This window comes from Anguilla rostrata, chromosome 10 (genome assembly GCF_018555375.3).
Source record: "Anguilla rostrata isolate EN2019 chromosome 10, ASM1855537v3, whole genome shotgun sequence".
Taxonomy (NCBI): Eukaryota; Metazoa; Chordata; class Actinopteri; order Anguilliformes; family Anguillidae; genus Anguilla; species Anguilla rostrata.
This window is the reverse complement of record NC_057942.1, coordinates 30,898,150-30,918,838: the sequence shown is the minus strand read 5'-3', so window position 1 is coordinate 30,918,838 and position 20,689 is coordinate 30,898,150. Positions and strand designations below refer to the sequence as shown.

The following is a 20,689-nucleotide window of genomic DNA, read 5'->3' as shown; positions in this document are numbered from 1 at the left end:
GTAGGTGTTTTGGAATGTTTTTTTCAAAATTTTAAGTCAGTGTTCTAGAACTCCACTATGTTCGGTTACCAGTAGTGATTGTGACATCAACTTTAGAATCTTCAGTTATGAACATTCTAATCACATAATTGTGATCTCACACCTTGAAGGTTTAAGTGCTGATATCACAGGTATGGTCCAGCAGCAGTCACCCCAAACATAATTACATAGGTTTGTCATCAGTACAATCATCCAATCATCATCATCCTCATCTCAGAATGGAGATCACATTAAAATATTGGGAAACACAAAGGAAGCGATAACATCAAAAGGAAAATGAATGTAATATGGATATTATGTATTTTAATATATTCGAAGTGGCCCTATGTAGGAATGAAAATAAATGTTCAAATTTTCACATTTGTTCTATATTACACTATTGAGATCTTGAATATGATTTAATTTTTTTTTTCCACCAATAAGCTCTGCGAAATCACTCAAGGTTTAAAAGAGTACATGTGGCTGACAAGCTTTCTGAAGTCGTCCTTTCAGAAAAGAACAGAGGATTTGAAGGGCGGAAACACAAGCCCATCTCCCTCCTGTGGAGTTCTGGCCAACGATATAAGAAAACATCATCGAGCCTTCCTGGTCTTGCGGTCCGACGTTTTACCGAAAGGAAGTTAGCTTAGCTCGCTATTTAACTCCGAACATTACCCTGAGACGTCGGGCCTCATACATAAGTGTTGAGTTTCCAGTGACATAACTATAGCGCAAAAGTTTAATCCTGTTCTGGGTTTGCTATTATCGTCACAAGGCTCTGTTTTGTCCGCCGGTCAGTTTGTGAGGTCTGTGATTATCCTTGGCTCCCCTGTACAATTTGATCCACATTACAGGAGCAAAGCTAAATATGATTCTTGGCGAGGTACGCGACACCCCAAAACCGCACGGAGTCCATCTTTAGAAATGTGTCATTTTTCTTGGACGGCGTCGCCGGCGCTACGAGGGCTTTTTGTAGAAGGCGCGGCGGGAGGAAGCCCCGCTTCTCTCTCGCTCTCGATCGCCCGCCCTCTCTCGCGCGTGCGGACGCGCGTCGTGAGGCGAGAAGAGCACGGATTCGTCTGTCCCCCCCACCCCCCCCCCGCCCCCCTAAAAACGTGTTCTTCTCCTTCTCTTTTAAATCCTAGGAGGCCTTATGGGTGCTGACATGACGACTGGTGCAGGCACCAGCGCCGGTAAGAAATTTCCCCCCTCCCCCTTTCACCCCCCCACCCCCCCAAAAAAAAATAGTATTTTTGATCGGAAACGCGGAAAGGCCTACGGCCGACGCAGATCACGCGTCGATTTAGCGGTGTGAGCTTTCCCTCGGAGTGTTTACCCAGAATGCTGCTCTCAGATGTCCTGAGGAAGCTTTTCAGCCTGTGGAATTTCAGGTGTTTGCCAAAAAATAAAAAATAATAAAAAATAAAAAAAAACATTAAAATGCTGAGAAAATACGGATTTCTAAAGAAGGCGTGAGAATTCATCGTCGTGAACTTCTGCGATCCTTTAATTGTACGCTTGGGTGCGGACGCGTTGAAGACACAGTTTTTTAGTCGCTCTTTCAAACTTTCATGAAGACAGTTTAGATTAAAGGACACTTGAAAAAAAGGCTTCTGAATACCACACGCACGCACATGTGCAGCGCCGCAGTAAAACGCGTCCTTTTTTCCTCCGACAGACCGTGAGTTCTTTGGACAGAAACTCTGCAATTCGAGAATTTATGAGACCCTTCGCCTTTATCGCCACGGCTTTGATGTCAACCCTAAATGACAGCACAAGATGGCCGCCATTCGATGGAGCTGTTCCGCTATTTAAAGCTCTTCATGTGGTGTGACGTCATGCCAAAACGAGCGCGCGTTTGGCGTACCTCGCCGCACCGTCTTGTGTGGAACCCCTGTGCGTTTAAAAAATAAAATAAAAATTTTTATTTCCCTCCTTTTCACTTTACTGTGAGGCTCTGTCTGGTAGGTTCCGTAGCATCCCGTGTGCGGACTCGTCGGCGTGGAGTAGCGTTTGGGGGGGGGGGGTGAGGCGGATGGTGTGGGGGTTGTTGAGGGTTCGCCCGGGCACAGCTGGGTCGCCCCGTCTGCCCTGCGGTCGCCGCCGTCCGACGCGGGGGTCACCCGGGCGGGCGGGGGGGGGGGCGGATGTGGGAGGGTCCTGCCATCTGGGCTCGGCCGTCGCCCCGGACAACGTGGGCGATTGTTGCGGCCGCGCGGCGTGTTGGGGGACACGGCGGGGGAGCGCGCCTCAAACGCGGCCTTTGTCCCCCGCGGCGGCCGGCCAAACAGACGGCCTGTGTTTCCCCCGCCGCCGCTCGCCGCGGCTCCGCCGGATTCCATTCGGGCCGTTTTGTTACAAAGCGCTGAGAACCCCCTTTTTTAACCCGATAGTTTGCTGAGCGTCTCCGGTCAGTGTTCTGAGAGAGAGAGAGAGAGAGAGAGAGCTAGAGAGAGCTAGAGAGAGAGAGAGAGAGAGAGAGAGGGGGAGAAAGAGAATGAGAAAGAGAGCAAGAGAGAGTGTGTGAGAGAGAGAGACTGAAAGAGACTCGAGATCATCAACCACATGTCTGGGATCACTGAAAAATGCTCTTGTTCTCCCGTCTCACAGACAGATGTCTCATGGTGACAGAAACATGCTGTCATTCACATGTCATCCGTGTCTGTGGTCTGTCTGGAATTGTCCGGATGACCTCACGTCTGTGCTCTTTCGCTCGGTCTGTGGTCGGAAGCCTGGACTGATTTCGAATCTTGTCGGTTGGATCTTGCTCAAATTATCCCTACTTGATCCTGCCCAGACGTTGGTTCTGTTCTCATTACGCACTGGTTTGTGCGATTCCATCCATCCGTCCATTATCTATACCCGCTTACGTTGGTCAGGGTCATGGAGCCTATCCCAGCATGCATTGGTTGAGTGAGAGGCAGGAATACACCCCGGACAGGTCGGTTTGTGTGATTCCGCACAGCAAATGACGTTTAGATGGTATGTTCATCAAAACCCACCATTAATTGTTTGTTTTTGTGAGGACGCCCAGAGCTCGCTGACTTCCGCGGGCCACTGCCCTATCAGAGACCTAAACGGTGCGGTCTGTTTACCGCTGGTGAGTTTTTATTTTTTCAACGAGCCACCCATCCGGGACCAGGCTGCAGGGGTGTCCCATTGGACACTTCCTGCCGACACACTTCCGGCAGACCCGCCCTCGCCCTAGCGTTTCCTGTAAGGTCCAGTCTTCTTGGGGAGTAGTTCCTGTCCCGGATGCAGGTACCTCCTATCCCCTCGTATGAACTGTAATCCGTTTTTTTTTTTTGTTTTTTTTTTACATCGGTAAGTGTGTGGGTAATTTCAGCGAACTGTCAGGTTTTCATTCGATTTCGCCTGAATTGCACCTGTGCGCCCTTTTACCATTTCACTGAAATTGCGATGTTTTTATCCCCTATTCTAAGAAAAATAAGTCAGCAGGGTTGTTTTCATCGCATACGCTCTCTGAAAAAAAGTACAAAAAATGCCTTAAAAGGTACAAATGTCACTGGGGTGGTACCCAGTAGCCTAAGTTGTACCCCTACCCAGCAATACACAATACATTTGTGCCTTTTTTGCTTGTAAAAAGTACTTATTAGTACCCAAATAGAACGTGACTGTACCTTTCAAGGTACATTTGAGAAATTTGTTCCTCTCTGACCCCAAGCACTTAAAAAAACAGTTTCCACTTGCTTTGTCACTACTTTCTGCATGAAAAGCCGTACAACTTGTGGCAACACGCAGCAGAGACATGGATTGTAGCATTATTTGCAGGGTACAAGTGCACCATCAAGACTGTGTATCAAAACTTATAGTAATTATTTATGGTATACACATAGTGTACGTAAAAATGCAACTTTTATTTCGTTTTTTCAGTTGCCCGCAGTTAAAGATGAAGCCTCAACGGAAATTTTGTGTGCATGGAGAATTGGATGGAATTGTCCGTTAGACCACAAGAAAAATCTGAAATTGTACATCGAGTGCGCATTTGCTAACCGCACCTGTTTCAAGCAAATGAGGAGAAGTGAAGACAGGGGTGTTCTATGTACGCTCGTCTAATTCACAAGTGACTTGAACTTACCGGCTTGTAGAATACAGTGTAGGTGCATTTCAAGTGCAAAAATATCATTTGGTTTATCAAATTAGCAGATCTTTCTTTTTTTGAACAGCAGACAAATCTTATCTAGATAACCTCAGCATGCTTACTTCCCCAATTCAAACGGACAAGTGCATCCTCTTCGCAACTGCGTTCCACACAACAGACTGTGAGAAGAATATGCCTTCTAAAGACACACATGCACACCTACACACACACACACACACAAACACACACCACCATTATTTTTAAACTCATTAGACATCCACTGGAAGGCAGTGTGCATATCGCACATAGTTTCTTGCAGGTTAATTGGCTTACCTTTTTTTTAAATAAAGCTGGCTATACCTCACAACGGCTCAGTTTGTATAGCAGCACAGGTTTGAGACTCAAAAGTGTAATATCTGCGCTGATTCTCTTCCCTGTTTCTGTTGGCCTTGATAAGGGTGAGCGGAGTGCTGTGAAAACCAAGCGCTTGACCTGTCGGGTTCTTCGCGACACGAGGTTGAGGTTCAGTGTGTAGGCGCTGCGTGTGCCGCGCCATTTCTTAAGCACTCAGTATGCACATGAGAATTAAAAGAAAGAAATAGGCACGTTAAGACATTACGAAGAGCAGACCCAAAATCGGTCGCCATGGTTATCGGACGCCAAAAGGCGAGCGAACGGCTAGAAGGGGCGAAGCGGTTTAAGCCGGACGAGGACCGCCGCCGCTGTCCCCGTAAGACGTCGGCTGCGGAGAGGGGCGCGACGGCAGGGTTATGAGCGCTCTGCGTCCCAGACGGCGAAGAAGCGAACCCCGGCTGTTCCCGGAGGCGCCGGGGAAACCTCCAGCTGTGCGAAGTGTCGCGCGGAGACCGCCTTTTAAGCGCAAGCCGTTAAGCTCCACTCCAGCGCCTGCAATCTCGCTGCGCAGCGTGCCGCCCCCGCGCCGCCACGGTCTTCCAGGCGTCAGGCGCAGCGGGAGGCCCCGCGGCTGGGAGCGAGGCTGAAAGCTTTTAGGCGGCCATATTGTCCTAGGTGTTTATTTCCAGTTCCCGAGGTCAGTAGACCTTCAAATCAAGAGCCTTTAAGAGCCTTGATTCGCTCAGTGCTTGTCCTTAACCTTTGAATATGTATCAAAGGGCCAGAGGCTGAGACTTTACTTTTGAAGCTCGCTTCGTAGTCCTGTTTGGAGAGGTTGCTATAGCGGCAGTGCGGTTGGCTCCGGTATAGGTCTTTATTTCAGCCACCCAGTTCATTGTAAGTAAATGGTACCTATGTGGTCAAAATAGGAAGTCGGTTTTTTTTTCACAAGAGCATAGTCACAATTTATTTTCTTTGTCTAATGTCTCCCCATGTGCTCCATAGGTGGATCATATCATTCAAGGACAGTTTGAGTCACGTCACTGGGTGGGGGGGCGGGGCGTATTCCACATGCTTAGTAATCACACACTGTGATTGACAGTCCAAGGGTCCCCCCTTCACCCTACTGCACAGTCTCTAGCTAATTTTTCCAAAATGGAGGCACAAAAACGGCACTCCATTGCTTTAAAGTGCTTTTCCCAAACCAATAGATAGTCAATGGGTGACGTCACAGTCGTTTTGTCCAATTTAGTTTTTACAGTCTAAACTAGATATATACAATAAATACTTTTTTGTAAGCCTTCACAAACATTGGGTTTGGCAAGTTATTTTTGTCATTGCTGAGCTCACCAACTCCATTTGCAAAGACAAATCACCAACGCCTCCCATTCGTTCCCAAGTCAAAGTTAAGGACCGATGTTGATTGAATCCAGGCTGTAGGCCAGCAAACCCCCACACGGGCCCGCGAAGCCGCGCTCACATTCATACGCGGGAGAGTGAAAGGCCTCGGTGATTGCCGAGCCCGTTGACTGCTCACCCATCTGCGCGACGGCCAGGACCGGCGCTTCAGCTGCGCCGGAGCCCGCGAGAAGGGGCCCATTCGCGCATCTGCGCCGACACCAGGAAGCGCTTTACAGCACAAAAGGCGTCGCGCGCGCGCCGTCCCCGCCCACGCGAGCCCTCCGTGCCAGTGCGGCTGGCGGGCCCTTGTGTCCCTTTTGACTGCGCAAATTGTCGCCGTCGAGCCTTTCATTTCGAAAACAAAAAAAAAACTGCCGCCTTTTACGTTTTTTTTTCCTCCTTCTTCTTCTTCTTCTTCTTTTCGCCGAGTTCGCCAATTAAATCGCGGAGGGGAAGAGACATCTGTGATTCATTCTGCCCGAGCATGTGATTAGGGGATTCATTTAAAGCGTAACGTGTAATTCCAGGCCCTCTTTTAAGCGGGGAAGGGCCGGCGTAGCGCATTTGGCGTTTTAGCCGCAGAAAGCCGGGGGCTTTGACTCCTTGAAAACGCGCGGCATCTTCGAGGAGGGAAATGATGGCTCTGTCTGCGCAAGCGAATTCTGCTTTAAGAAACTGCGAGCTGGAGGAGCACAGTTTAACCCTTTGAAGAGCACGTTTTTTTGGAATGTTTTTTCAACATTCTATATCAGTGTTCTAGAACTCCATTTACCAGTAGTGGTTGTTACATCAGCATTAGAGTGTGCAGTTGAGAACATTCTAATCGCATATTTGTCATCTAACATCTTAAAAGATTCATGCAGTGGCTCTGTAGCAGTGACCCACAAGCCATCCATCCGTATGTTTATCAGTTACACGGAATGACGGCACCATAAAATGTTCAGCGTTAAATAAACTCTTACAGAGTACGTATGGTCCCTGTCGCACTCACACGTACTCATAAGTACATACTCTTACGAGTTGAATTAACACTGGACATTTTACTGTGTGGCTTTCAAAACCACGGTTGAGGCTTTCCTTATTTAGATTTGCACAGCTTGCTGTCTGGATCACTGGAAAATGGCAGCCTTTGGGTCCTACAACCAAATAACAGACAGAAACAAAACAGAGATTGTACTGTACACTTCCACTTAAACAGCAAACGGTTAGAGTCTTTAAATAGCTCGACTATAAAGTTTTTTTCCCCCCCCTTTTTTGTCATGGCAACAAACATTCTCATTCACATCGTCAGCGCCGAAAGGAGAAGGTCCAATTGAAAGCGGGCGAATTTGGGCCGGCCTCGCCCTTCGAAAAAACTGCACTGCGGTGCCCGCATCTCGATTCACAAAACACCTGCTCCCCCCACCCCCCCCCCCAGAAAAAAACAAAACCACAGGGGGAACAAGTGAGGCTTCACTCTGGGTCTCGAGCGATCACGTGACTCGTCTAAAGATAGCTAAAGGAGCGCGAGCGCCGCGGGCCGCGGAGTTTCGCGAAGGGGTGACGGTGGCGCTGTCGCACCGCAGCACTTGCGTGCAGCACCCCCTGCTTCCTCCTTTCAGTCGCGGTCCGCGAAGAAAGCGCGCTAACGCTGTGTAGCGCGTCCGCAGTTTCGCTCGTTCGCTCAGTTAGCCTATGGAGGTGGATGCTCTAGCAGACGCTTAGCCCCGCCAAACCACAGCCGCCGTTCCGACTTCTTCAGGCTCCTCCGTGACATCAAGGCATCAAAACCGTTTGTCTGTTAGCTAGAAGAGAAGCAGAAAAACACGCGAGCGAAGAGCGGTTTGTCAAAACATGCTATTACGTGCGTCCCCGGGCACGGTTTATTGCCATTCCTCTTCTTTAATCGTGTGCTGTGTAACGGTGGATGTCTTTTGCACAATTGGTTTGGAGGTCTGAAGCAGCTGTAAATAAAATGCGCTTTTTGAAAATTCCCACGCCTTGGCTGCTTGTCTCAGGAAAGCTCCGTTTGTTCTTCGGAGTTGTGAAATTCTTTCTACCCACTTCTTTTTTACGAAAGTGACCAAGTGCAGTGTTTTTCATCATTCAGGGCTGATTTTAACAAACAACGAGTTCTGTGTGTGCACTTATCTACCATAGAACTGTGTGTTTGAAAAGAGAAAAGAGAAAAGAGTGAATCTCATTGTATCCCCCGTACAAGAAAATGGGTAAAATAGTGTGGTGGAGTTATACACACAAACACACACACACGTAAGTCAATGTGTGAAAGTGGTAAGGCGTTTCGATGCATTTGAGATGTACCCAGGTTTTCCCCACAGTGCAGAAGTCTTACTCTTCCCGTCTCTGCTTTCCTCCCTTTCCCTCTCTGCAGGAAATGGGTACGGGAACCACCGCAACTCTCCCAGTCTGCTGGGCTCCCCGGGAAACATGAACAAGAACCTGCAGGCCAAGTCCCCCCCGCCCATGAACCTGGGCATGAACAACCGCAAGCCAGACCTGAGAGTGCTTATCCCCCCCGGAGCCAAGAACACCATGCCCTCCATTGTGAGTTTCTCTATCTCTCTCTCTCTCTCTCTCTCTCTCTCTCTCTCTATCTCTCTCCTCTCTTCTCTCTCTCTCACATATTCACACCCATACTCCTTTGTCTTGTTTCTCTGTCTTTCTACATTCGTTCATACACATCTGTCTCTTTCACCCTTCTTTGTTCATCCTTTCTCTCTCCCCATTCCATTTTATTTTCCATCCTCTTTTTGAACATTCCTTCATCCTCTGTCACTTTCTCTATCTTTCACTCTCCTCCCCATCTCTCTCTTTTTCTCTCTTTTTCTGATAGGACACTTCATCTTCTTCTCCTCTGTTTGTTCCGCCTCCTTTTTTGTTCTCTCTCTTCTTTGTCTTTCCGTCAGCTGCTGTGTGCAGGTCTTTCCATTTAGAGGCTCTCAGCCTGAGCAAGTTTAGTTTCTTAGCATCAGATTCAGTATTTCTGCTCCTTGTAGTGTTCATTCCATCTACGTAGCCTGCTAGCCCGTCTCCTGATGTAGTTTCACACTCAGAAACGTGCCATCCCTAGAGCCACGCCCATCCACACCCTTACACCTCACCCCCAACTACCGATGACACTAATTTCAATTTATTACCCCCCCCCCCCCCTACCCCCAATGCCATCAGTCTGAGGATGTTGACCTGCTATTGGTAAGTGGGACTGCCTCTGGCTGGTAATGTAGTCGGACAAATAGGATGTCTAGCAAAATCCACCCCATCCTCAACTGGGTGTCCAGAAAGATCATTTAAGGACAGTCTGAAATGGAACCGAATCAGTACTAGCTGTGCTCTTACAAGAGGCTAAATTGGAGGCTCATGATCAGGTTCATGTGGTTCACATTTTGACGATGTTGCACTCTCACAAGAACTGAGGGAGACCCCTAGTGGCGCACATGGATAAATGCATGGGGGGATGTCATCTGTCCTTTGTGATCACTGCATTTATTTTTCTCCCTCTCTTTTATAACGGATTCACAATAGCAGTACAACAGTACATCGCACATCTGTTTTCATTTTATGTATTTGTTTGTTCAAAATAAGAAAAGGAGAATGCAGCCAAAAAAAAAGGGAGATGTTTTTTGTTTCATCCAACCGCCATTACTCCCGGCTCCTGCCACAATGAAAGAACCCTTTCCCTTGTTACTGATCCTGTTGCCAAGGAGACCATGATGCAGGGGTTACTATAGCGACAGCTGGTTCTCAGAAAGGGGGTTGTAAATGATAGGGTTGGCAGAGTTCGGGGCGCACGTTAAAATATTCATTTCGAGATGTATATATATCGTGTTGATTCCAGTCCAAGTCCTACAGGCACATTTTAACGTCTTGATTAATTTACAAATGCGTGTTTGGTCTTTCTTTTTTTTTATTACAGAACCAGAGAATAAACAACTCGCAGTCCGCTCAGTCATTGGCTACCCCCGTGGTTTCTGTAGCAACGCCCACCCTGCCCGGGCAGGGGATGGGAGGATATCCGTCATCTATCTCCACCACGTACGGTACTGGTAGGTATCGCTGACCTCAGGAAACGGGCGTGCGCACGCGCGGGCGCGCGACTTCCTGCACACGAGAGGCCACAGCCTCTCTCTTACACAGCAGGGTCGATGAAAGCCATTAGCGGATCTGCGCTTTGCTGGAGCGCCGTGTATAATGAGTATCCAGCATGCGTAGGCTAAACGGACATATGTTCGGCGTATGTTCAATATGACCTACATCAAAGCAAACAGTGTATTTTTTTTATATTATACATGCAATTACACGCATTTGATTTTGTGTTTATTTGATTGATGCAGGGAAATAACTTCATTTTGATTCGCCGTTCATTTTATTTGAACACCTGAGACAGGCGTCTTAAGAAACTGTTGGTTGGGTGTGCAAACCGTTTGTGTGTTTTGTGACCGGATGCCTGTTGCATCGTGCACAATGCCCTTCCCCTGAGTTAATTTTGCTTGGCAGATGCTGCCCCAAGATCATTTTAATCTCGGGAGACAGAAGTGACAGTTCAGATAAATCCATCCTTACCGTGTATCAGATACTGTACTCAAATAGCCCAGCTGCGCTCGGTGTGGATAAATCAGCTGTAATGACAATCTGCCAACAGAAGATGGTGCTATGTGGTCACTGCTTTTTTTTTTTGGTCCCCCCTCCTTTGTCACATTACATGATTTAATTCCTTATTTGGCAGACACCGCACATTGACACAGGTGATTTGAACGGCTTTTCCCCTCGAATTTGGAGCTGCTGAGGTTAAGTGCTGGGCTCAAAGGGACAACAACGGGTGGGGGGTTTACCTGGACGCACGAATCCTGTAACCCCAAAGTCCGGGGCTATTACTCTAAATTAGCGCTGCCGCTCCCGTGAAACGGAAAGGGGCGATATAAAGTTATGACCAATTGCGCTGTAGCCGCGGAGGCCCGCGCGGGCAATGGACCCCCACTCTCCCGCACCCTCTCCGATGCCGCGGCCGCCACCGCACCGCCTGTCTCTCAGAAATGGGTCAAATACTTTAACCCTTTAGACACCGGTAGAATTCTGCACATTACTGACAGTGTTATAAAAACGTTTTTCACCTATATTCAGACAAAAAAAATTTAAAATGATGGTATGTTTTTTGTATTTTTTATTTGTTTATTATTTTATTTGCCAACATTCTTTCAAACCCACCCATACAGTATGAGAGTGCTACTAATATACGGATGTAAAATATATTCAGATATTGCAATACTTCTAAATATGGGCACATATACAAATTATTGTCATTTTCAGATAATCCAATATGTTTTTTTTGAATAAATATACTGCTGTAAAATCTATTAAACACAACATTATCAACGATGTCCACACATTTAGTACATTTCCGTAAGGGCAGCTGTGCTGTGTGTAATGGATATAAGTGGTAGATAGTGATAGAGTGCTGTGTGTAATATAAGTGGTAGATAGTGACTGTGTGTGTGTAATGGATGTAAGGGGCAGAAAGTGATGGAGTGTTGTTTCCTTTACAGAATACTCGCTCAGCAGTGCAGATCTGTCCTCCCTGTCGGGTTTTAACAGTGCCAGTGCCCTCCATCTTGGCTCCATGACCGGCTGGCAGCAACAGCACCTGCAGAATATGCAACACTCAGCCCTCGGCCAGTTAGGGTGAGTACACACACACCACACACACACACACGCTCACACACACACACACACACACACGCGCTCACACACACACACACACACACACACACACATACACACCACCCACATGCACTCACACACACACATACTGTACACACACACACACAAACGCACTCACACACATATACTGTGCACACGCACACTCCTACACACACACACACACACACATGCATGCTCCTACACACACACATACACACACCCATGCTCCTACACACACACACGCCACACATGCACACTCATACACACACACACACACAAACACGCACACCCATGCACACACACACACACACACACACACACGATTACACACAAACACACACACATGCTCATGGAGACATATGCAAAGGCTATAAATAAAAGGCTCATATAACTGCCAAGGCTTTTTCATTATGCAGCTTTAAGAGTGTGCCCTAAATTGACCATATTATCAAGTGATTATTTCTTAGGCTCATTCCATGCTACGCTTTATTCTCTGGGTCTCCATGGGGCCTATTTCCAAACCTCTTACTCTTTAAAACACAGTATGTGGCCAGCTGAATTGCCATATTGTCTCTACATATTGAACAAAGGACTTTAGGACAATAGCACAATTTCAGGTTTTCAAATACCTGCTTCCTCAAATGAGGAAGACTGACAAATGCTGCAGGGCATTTAATATCATCTCCTGCCTTAAAGTAGACTAATTTCAACATCACCAGACAGCACATGTCTGTCATTTTCTAAATGCAGAATGAGCCTGGCCTCTTTCTGAAGAGGGAGTCACTCCTTAAACCCTGAGATTTTCTCTGATTTTCAGCGGACCTGGCAGGCACAGTTCTGTTTACGTGTAATTGAGTGTGTGTTTAAAGTTGCAACTGCATTGTACATGATACTTGATCTGTATGAGAGCGTGCATGCGTGTGTATGGGTGTGGTGGCGCGGGTGCGTTTGTGTGCACGTGCGAGTGCGTGTGTCTCTGTACGAGTGTGTGTGTGTGTGCATGCGTGTGCCTGTGTGTGTGTGTGTGTGCGGGTGTCTTTCCTCATCCTGTAACCACGTTTCCTTTCCTCCTACAGAAATTGCACTAGCACTCACTTATGTCAGAGTTCAAATCTCTCCCTGCCTTCTGCTCAAAGCCTGCACATCAAGTCCGAACCTGTTTCTCCTCCTAGAGATCGCACCAGCAGCACGCCGGCGGGCTACGGGCCCCAGCAGGCCCCGTCGCGCCAGGACTCGGGCCGCTCGCCCGTCGACAGCCTGAGCAGCTGCGGGAGCTCCCACGAGGGCAGCGACCGCGAAGAGCACAGGAACGAGTTCCACTCGCCCCTGGGACTGGTGCGGCCCTCCCTGGACGAGCGGGAGAGCCCGTCCGTCAAGCGGGTGCGCCTGTCCGAGGGCTGGGCCACATGATAGGCTCCTCCCCAACTTTCCCGCCCACTCCCCCCCACCCCCCCCCACCCGCAATTCCCCCGCCCCCCCCCCCTTGCCGTCTTGCGCGGTCGCCCGCCCCCCCAGCCGGACCCGCCCCCTCTCTCTCTCTCTCTCTCTCTCCCCCCCAAGGCTCGTTCACTGGGGAGATCCCCCCTCCTTTTTAAAAAAATTTAACTTTAAATATTTTATTATTATAATTTTTTTTTTTTTGCAGAGTGTGTGTGCTATACATATTACAGTGGGAGGGGTTGGGAACTGGGGGGAGGGGTGTGGGGAAAGGAGAGGACGGGATTGGATGATGTCAGGGTGGGGATGGGGTGGGTGGGGAACTATGCATTTTTTTTGTGCTGTGTGTGGATAAAAAAGAAAAAAAATCACATATACATACATGTATATACAACCATGTATGTATATGTGTGAATATAAAAAAGAAATAAACAAAAAAAGTCAGGTACTCTGTTTTGTAAAAATACTTACAACTTGCCTCAGTGATATACCGTAAATAAATGAATGAACGATAAAAATAAAAGCATATATTGCTGAGTTTAACAGTGTAGCACTTGAGTTGTACAACTAATACACGTGTACAGATTTGCTTTGATTGCTACCTACCCCTTTTTGCAGAACTCCCTTGCAAAATGTATGTTACTATAGATAATGTCATGTTGCAGGTTCAACGTATTTATGTAAATAGAGGGTTGTCGAAGGGGAGGGGGGGAGGTGGGGGGCAGGGGCAAAAGCCGCCAGACTTTGCGGACTTATTTACCACAAACAAAAGAAGAAAGCTGTTATGCAACGTTTTAAAGGATTGTACAGGTTTACCTGCAGACCCATTGATGACACAACCGAGCCCCCTATTACCCTAAATGAATATTATACTCCCCTTGAAGTATGGAGCTTAGTAATACCAGGATTACCAAAAGGCATTCAATAGACCATGGACCATACTTTTACTGAAGAGCCATGTTAGTAAATTCAGAGAAATCCGGGTCTTGCATTAGATATTTAATAAGGATGTACAATACATTTGCTTATATTTTCTTATGAAAGGAATACAAGGCAAAGCATTTGTGGCTTTTTGTAGTTTATATGAGCCAGAATGTGTTTTTTGATAGCTTTGCTAATATTAAAAGAAAAAAAAAGATAAGGCTAAAAAGAATGAAGAATTATTTGGGATTTTTTTTCCCCTCGAAGCCATGGAACGGACACTGAAACCCCTTGCTTTGATGAACTGTTTTCTCTTTGTAGAGGTTTTGTTTTAAACGTGTATTTCTAATTATATATGATAATATTAAGAATCTTTAAAAAAAAAAAAAATCTGTGAAATTAACATGCTTGTGTATAGCTTTCTAATATATAAATATATAATAATTATGGTCATAGCAGACATTGTTTTTATCTTATTAGTGGGGTAACATTACATGTATGTGCGGACGCACATATTGTCTGTGCTGTTTCGGTCAATCTCTTTGCGGAGGGTAATATTTAGTTGAACTCTGGTAACCGATTAATTAATTTCCCATATCTGTGTTTTTACAACAAACAAAAGAAAAATGCCTCTTTAAAAATGATGACGTTTCATGAAGTTTGTCTGGTTGTTGACGGTGGGTGATTTCTACAGGAGAGTAGAGATCACAGCACTACTCACATGTATCTTGAAGCTTGAATCAGAAGACGCTTTTGTTCAAGGCTTTTGCCAACAACAACAACAACAACAACAACACGAAAAAGAAAATTGTGTTTCCTTTGTTTTAAACCTACAGTATGTTTTAAGAACTTAAAACCTAAATGCTGCACTTTTTGACAAACAGCCTTGAATCAAAACCCGTTATGAGTGTTTGTCCGATTTAACCTATTTTGGCAAAATATTGTATGTTTAGAGCTCAAACCCTCAATAACCTCGTTTCTCCGTGACGAACTTGTGCTCTGAGCACAGTTACGAGCTGCACCTCCGAAGTATCTTTTCGGAAAAACTGATCTGAGATACTGAAGATTTTACCTTTCTTGTACAATCAATATTTCATGATTTAGCGGGTGTTAAAGGTGCGTTGATCAGGAGAGGTGTTGTGTTTTTATTTGACGCAAATAGGTGGTGAAAGAAAACTTAGGTTTAAATGGCGACTTGAGCAGAAAATGTGTGGGGGGGGGGGGGGAACCCTAAAAGCTGGTTTGAACAGAAGCACAACTTTTCATTTGATAAGTCACTTTTTTGTATGAAGCTATGAATCACACTGTATCTGAACCTGTTGTTGCTCAAGTGTTATGGCTACACGCAGAATAGACGAGACAGTGGCTGCCATGTTGTTCCTGTGTACATGTGGTCTAGCAAAATGGGGCAGAGCCCCACTGATTTGTCACCTATTTTTTTTTTTTAATTCAAGAAAATTGCAAGGCCAGGGAATACAAGCTGATTTTAGGCAACAGTCTCTTAGGACAACCAAAGCCAGTGGCATTAAATTAATCTAATCTTTTAATTTTAGTTTAGCATTCGTACATTATCAATGGTGAAGAAAACCCAAACGTGCATTTATTTGTATTTTTAAATTTGAGCCCTTAAAATCATCTTTCAGAAATCACATTTACAAGTAGAATAAGAAAAACTAAATGAATCCACATATGAGGAGCAAGCAACCAAACATTTTGTGACATATAAATAAATATTATGAGACGCTCATAAAACATTTTTTTTTTTTTTAAATGGTCTGCAATTGCAGTTCCTTCCATTAATGTATAGTCACATGATTTTGCCTGCACATGCTCAGTTTGGTGTTGCCTGGTCTTTTGGGAGCATTTACCTAATGCTGCAGTCCAAAGGCCACTGGATGGTAATTCACTCTTTAAGACTGGCCTGCTTAAACATCTCCACTGTCTGTTCCCTCTTGTATTGTTCTCCCGCTCGCTCACTCTCTCTCTCTTGCTCTCTCTCTCGCTCTCTCTCTTTCTCTCTCTTCCTCAACAAAAACATGTCCGTGTTTCGATGATGGTTTCCTAAAAACTCGCATCATGGGACACACTCACAGAACACCTGTATGGCGCTTCAAAAGGGTTTAGGTAACAGCTTCTCTTTCGTTCATATTTTCAACCAAAGACACGGAGCAATCTTCTTCTTTTTTTTCTTTCAGATTACCATCAGTGTCTCACTAACCTAATTGATTTTTTTTTGTTTGTTGTTGTTTCATTCTGTAATTTACTGGTACCTCAAATTGACCCACCCAATACCTCAGATTACCGTTGATGTGTCTGTTTGGTGCCAGAAGGTATTCAGCCACCCAGTTCTTGTAAAGCAATGTGTAGAGCCATGGCTTTTGGTGGGTATTTGGTCTTATAACCTACACGGGAAACTTGGATTGCTCCACCTGGTTTGCAGTTTTCTTTTATCCTAAATGAATTGTTTCCATCGATTAAAAAAAATGAAAAAGTATTAAAAAAATGTATAAAAAGAACAGTAGTAACAAATGTAGCTTGTATTAAAAAAAAGACAAAAAAAAAACACAAAATGGAGAACATGTGAAGTAAATGTTTTGAAAAAGAGGCTCACAGCGACACAAGCTGGACTTTGTCGCCACTTGAAAAGCAAGATGTTATTAAATGAAACCACATCTCTGTATCTCAAGGGACTTAATTCAGCTGTCTGTAGTGAAAGAAAATATGGAAATAAAGATTCTCCTGCTGGAAATAAAAAAGGTATTTGTATTTTGCAGAGAATTCAGTAAAGTTTCTGGCTTTCTTAGTTATCTGCTGTCTGGGTGTGATTTTTGTCACATTGTCTATGGCTATTCCTCAGTATCAGTACATCCCGATATCAAACTGATATATGATGTTATCAATAATAGATAGTTTGAGACAAAATTATATTATGCCACCATGTAAAGCAGATTACATATCTTGGCATTAACAGCACATTCGACTGAGAAATGAATCATAAGTTATTGCATTGCCATTTCCTTAGTTATTTTTCACTGTTCACATTTGTAATCATTTTGGTGCATCACTCATGACATCATGAATCATTTCTAAAGCAATGGAGTACCGTTTAAATTGACCTCCTGTGCATTGAGAATTAAAAAAATAAAAAATAAAAAACATCAAAGGCATAAAACCGATAAGGTTTTATGAATGATCACATGCAATATAAAAAAAAGAAATAATGAGAATTTCACGTCCAGAGATTAGCATTTTATTCACATCGGGGGCTTTTCAATCCAGTCAAAAAGTGAAAATGCACGGAAACATTAACTATTCGATTGTATGTGTTCATGACCTGTTGCACACACTGACAGCATGCATACATACTCAGTGTCCCCGGTTCTTCAGTCACTCTGCAACTGTCCTGGGTGCTGCTTTATCAATATTTCAAGCTCCGGTTTTATTAGATTGAATATGACATTGTAAAGATCGCAGGCTACACTGCCCACGCATAATTTTATGCTGCATTGGCCTATTGTTGGGCGCGTGTCGCTGTGTGTGTGTGTGTGTGTGTGTGTGTGTGCGTAGCTTACAAGGTGTAGGTCCATTCATTTGTCTGAAAACGCAAACTACATTTACCATTAACTCGTAATAAGTCCACGTTTTGCGCTCTTAAGAGTATATATAGAATTTTAGCTTTTTCCTTGCGGAGTTGCTGTCGTTGACATTTTACGCAGAGCGTGTCATTATCAGAGTTGCAGGGTGTGCAAAAAAGCCACACAGTACCAACCACCTTGTCCTCCGCCCGCTCCTAAGGCTTGCGCCCTGAGGTAGAGACCACACAACTGGAGGAGACCACGGCGGTGTCCTCCAGAGACGGGGAAGCGGTCCGACAGCACTAAACGCACAGCCCACCCAAAGATGAGCGCACGTGTGGCCTTGCGCAATCAGGCCGCACCAGGGAAACAGCTGGGGCTGGGGTACAGGAGACCCACATACAGTGCCCAGAGAGCGAAGTCAGGTGTGTGTGCGATACACATATCTATGTATATCATTCGGCAAAACAATAATAATGACTCCTTCGTTGTAAATAGCTACTTTATTATGCATATTTTCTTACAAGGCAGTTTGCAGGTGTAGGATAAATCAAACACGTTGTGTTCCCGTTTTTAATTCTTCTTTTTTTTTAGTCAGCCCGTTGATTATAAAGAGGCTTTGTAAACTCGAAGAGGAGAGCCCCGGGACAGAATCCGCAAATTCACACAACCAATCTGCACTTTCAGCCACTAATTCCATCCACCCAGCCCCTTCATTTCCCATTGTGACAGACCTGTCACCATGCAAATTGGAAAGACATGTAGGCCACTGCGTGTGCGCATGTCTATGTGTTATCACCGTTTCGGAGCTGAAGTAGCCTACTCGGGTAAAAAATAGCTTGCTGAGGATTTAATGTGTCACCCAATTATGCCAGAATATGCCAGAAGGGGGCACCAGTGTCGTTTCTGCCCATTGCTTACTGTAGTGTCCTCGAACTGGCGCACTGGCGTCTAAAGAGCTTTAGAGATCTTCACTTATGTGGCTCTTATGAACAGTAGTACCATTGCATATCACAGACTCCCTGTGTCCCTCCCTTATTTATTTATTTATTTATTTACTGCTTGTGTATGGGCCCGCATCAGACTTAAAGTTTAGCCATTTAATCCAAACGTACATTCATCCATTATGTGTAAGCTATAAGGATCATCTAAAATAGCCCCGCCCGATAACAGCATTTTCACAAATGAACGCATTCTCAAACTTTTCACGTACAATTTTACATCAGTTACATCTATGATAGATGATCTATAGACTAATAAAAATTACCGAATGTGGTAAAGAAAAAATATTCTTAAAATAAAAAATTGCAGTAGGTTGTGGTTCAGCTGATTGTCCAGCAGTTGTTAATTACATACGCATTTGGTGACGTCGCAATGTGTAAACAAGAGGACAAATTGTGGATTAAATTATGTGCACCCACGTGCGTGCGCGTACGTGTGCAAATGTTGGTTGTTTTGATTTTGGTTAAGATGATATTGCAAAGCTGGCTTCTTTTTTGATAGGTTTGTGGCGCAAAGGTGTACAATGGAGAAATGGAGCCACGAGATGCCAGTGAAAAGTGGCGCGGGGTTTACAGTAGGCCCATAGGAAGTCCTTTTCAGCCAATCAGTGCGATCACAAACCCACCTGGAGATTGTTTTGGAGGCCATAGATTAGCCTGACGTTGTATAGGATGTCCTGAATACATCCTTTCCCCCCAGTATAACGGCTTTCCTTTTGAAAACAAGGGATTTCATTCCTTGTTATTTCAGTGAATTAAATCCAACTCGTTTGCTGTGAAATCCAACGATTCCTACACCAGAAGTTCGTTAATGTAAGTATGTTTGTGGGTCGTTCAAAGTAACAGTACGTGCCTTGAATTAGCTAATTATAATTTGGCATACACGACTGTCCCTTCGTGCACGCGGGTTCATAGCATAACAACTGCGGATTCTTGGCGATCCACTTCAAACACACGATTTAATACAATTACACCTTTCGATTGTGTATTTTATAAGGTGACTGTATTCAGTGTATTCCATCTGTGTTTGTTTTGTTGTATGACCCAGTAATTTTGTATATTTTATCGTAGTATTTTTTTTAATGCAAAAAATAACCTATTTATTATCTCAAGGTCAACATAGTTGTCTGCAGTCGACAACTAAGATTGGCTGAATATTTAAACATGGCTGTGGTTCTGACTGTGTTTCTGTGGTTCTGATGTGAGTTCCCCCATCAAGTGTTGCATGCAATTTTACCTCAGCAAATTAACGCCAGGTTTTCTACAACTTGATGTTGAAAAACATATCAAAAAGGTAAAATAATTATGTTATCGTTGTTAATTGTATTTGTATTTGAAGCATCCTTTTTAGTTCAAAATACAATATATCTACAGAGACCTTGTACGTCTACTTTGATGAAAATAACTGGCGTTACGAAAATTGTATTATTATTATTATTATTATTATTATTATTATTAGTAGTAGTAGTAGTAGTAGTAGTAGTAGTAGTAGTAGTAGTAGTATTGTTGTCGTCGTCGTCATCATCGCGTGTTGGAAGATCTTGTAGGCCTAAATTGTTACTAACTAAGTAGTGTCAGTAAGATGGCTTGTAGATCTGTAATTAGCCCTGCTCTTGGTGGCCTCGTCGCATTCAGCAGAGATTTCGATCGTTTTTATTAGATAATATTCTCAAAATAATTTCTCACGGTCATGTAAAATGCACAGTGCATATTTCGAGTTTAATCTTTCTACGTTTTATTTTCTGTTGAACCTCATGAAAATCTTTCTACGTTTTGTTTTCTGCTGGACCTGATGACATAAAGCGATATGAGTCGTCTTGTGTTTTGCACTGAATTTTCAATGGTACAGCATAGAGGGGCTAATTAACAGGCTTCCGGCCATTGATATTGACAACTTTTGGTTTTGTTCGAAATAAATGGCTGATCTCGAACATACTGAACCCGCATTCAGCACCCTCATTCATATAGGCATAGATTATCGTTGGAAATCGAGAATCAATGCCTATTTGCGTGCATTTTAACCGTATTGAATATTGGATAAATCTCTTTTTATAGGGATGATAAGTGTCCGAGATTAAGTGTTTAGTTACAGCTATTGGCACCTTTTTATTTCGTATTTTTTGTATAGTTGTACAGCGTACGTGTGTATGTGCGCGTGCGTGAGTGCGTGCACCTGTCCACAATTA

The 20,689-nt window shown here is 44.6% G+C and overlaps 1 protein-coding gene across 11 annotated transcripts in view; it reads left to right on the top strand.

Moving 5' to 3' along the window:
• The window catches only part of mef2cb (myocyte enhancer factor 2cb), an 83,320-nt gene extending 66,586 nt beyond the window's left edge, over positions 1-16,734 (top strand). For 6 of the 11 annotated variants that reach the window (XM_064296499.1, XM_064296508.1, XM_064296502.1 and 3 more), the window contains 5 exons: positions 1,164-1,211; positions 8,247-8,419; positions 9,789-9,918; positions 11,416-11,551; positions 12,646-16,734. In XM_064296499.1, the coding sequence (XP_064152569.1) occupies positions 1,164-1,211; positions 8,247-8,419; positions 9,789-9,918; positions 11,416-11,551; positions 12,646-12,979 (821 nt within the window). In that variant the 3' untranslated portion in view covers positions 12,980-16,734. The remainder of the gene's footprint in view (positions 1-1,163; positions 1,212-8,246; positions 8,420-9,788; positions 9,919-11,415; positions 11,552-12,645) is intronic. The other 5 variants (XM_064296507.1, XM_064296506.1, XM_064296505.1 and 2 more) reach the window with 2 other exon arrangements.
• Positions 16,735-20,689: the final 3,955 nt, after the last annotated feature.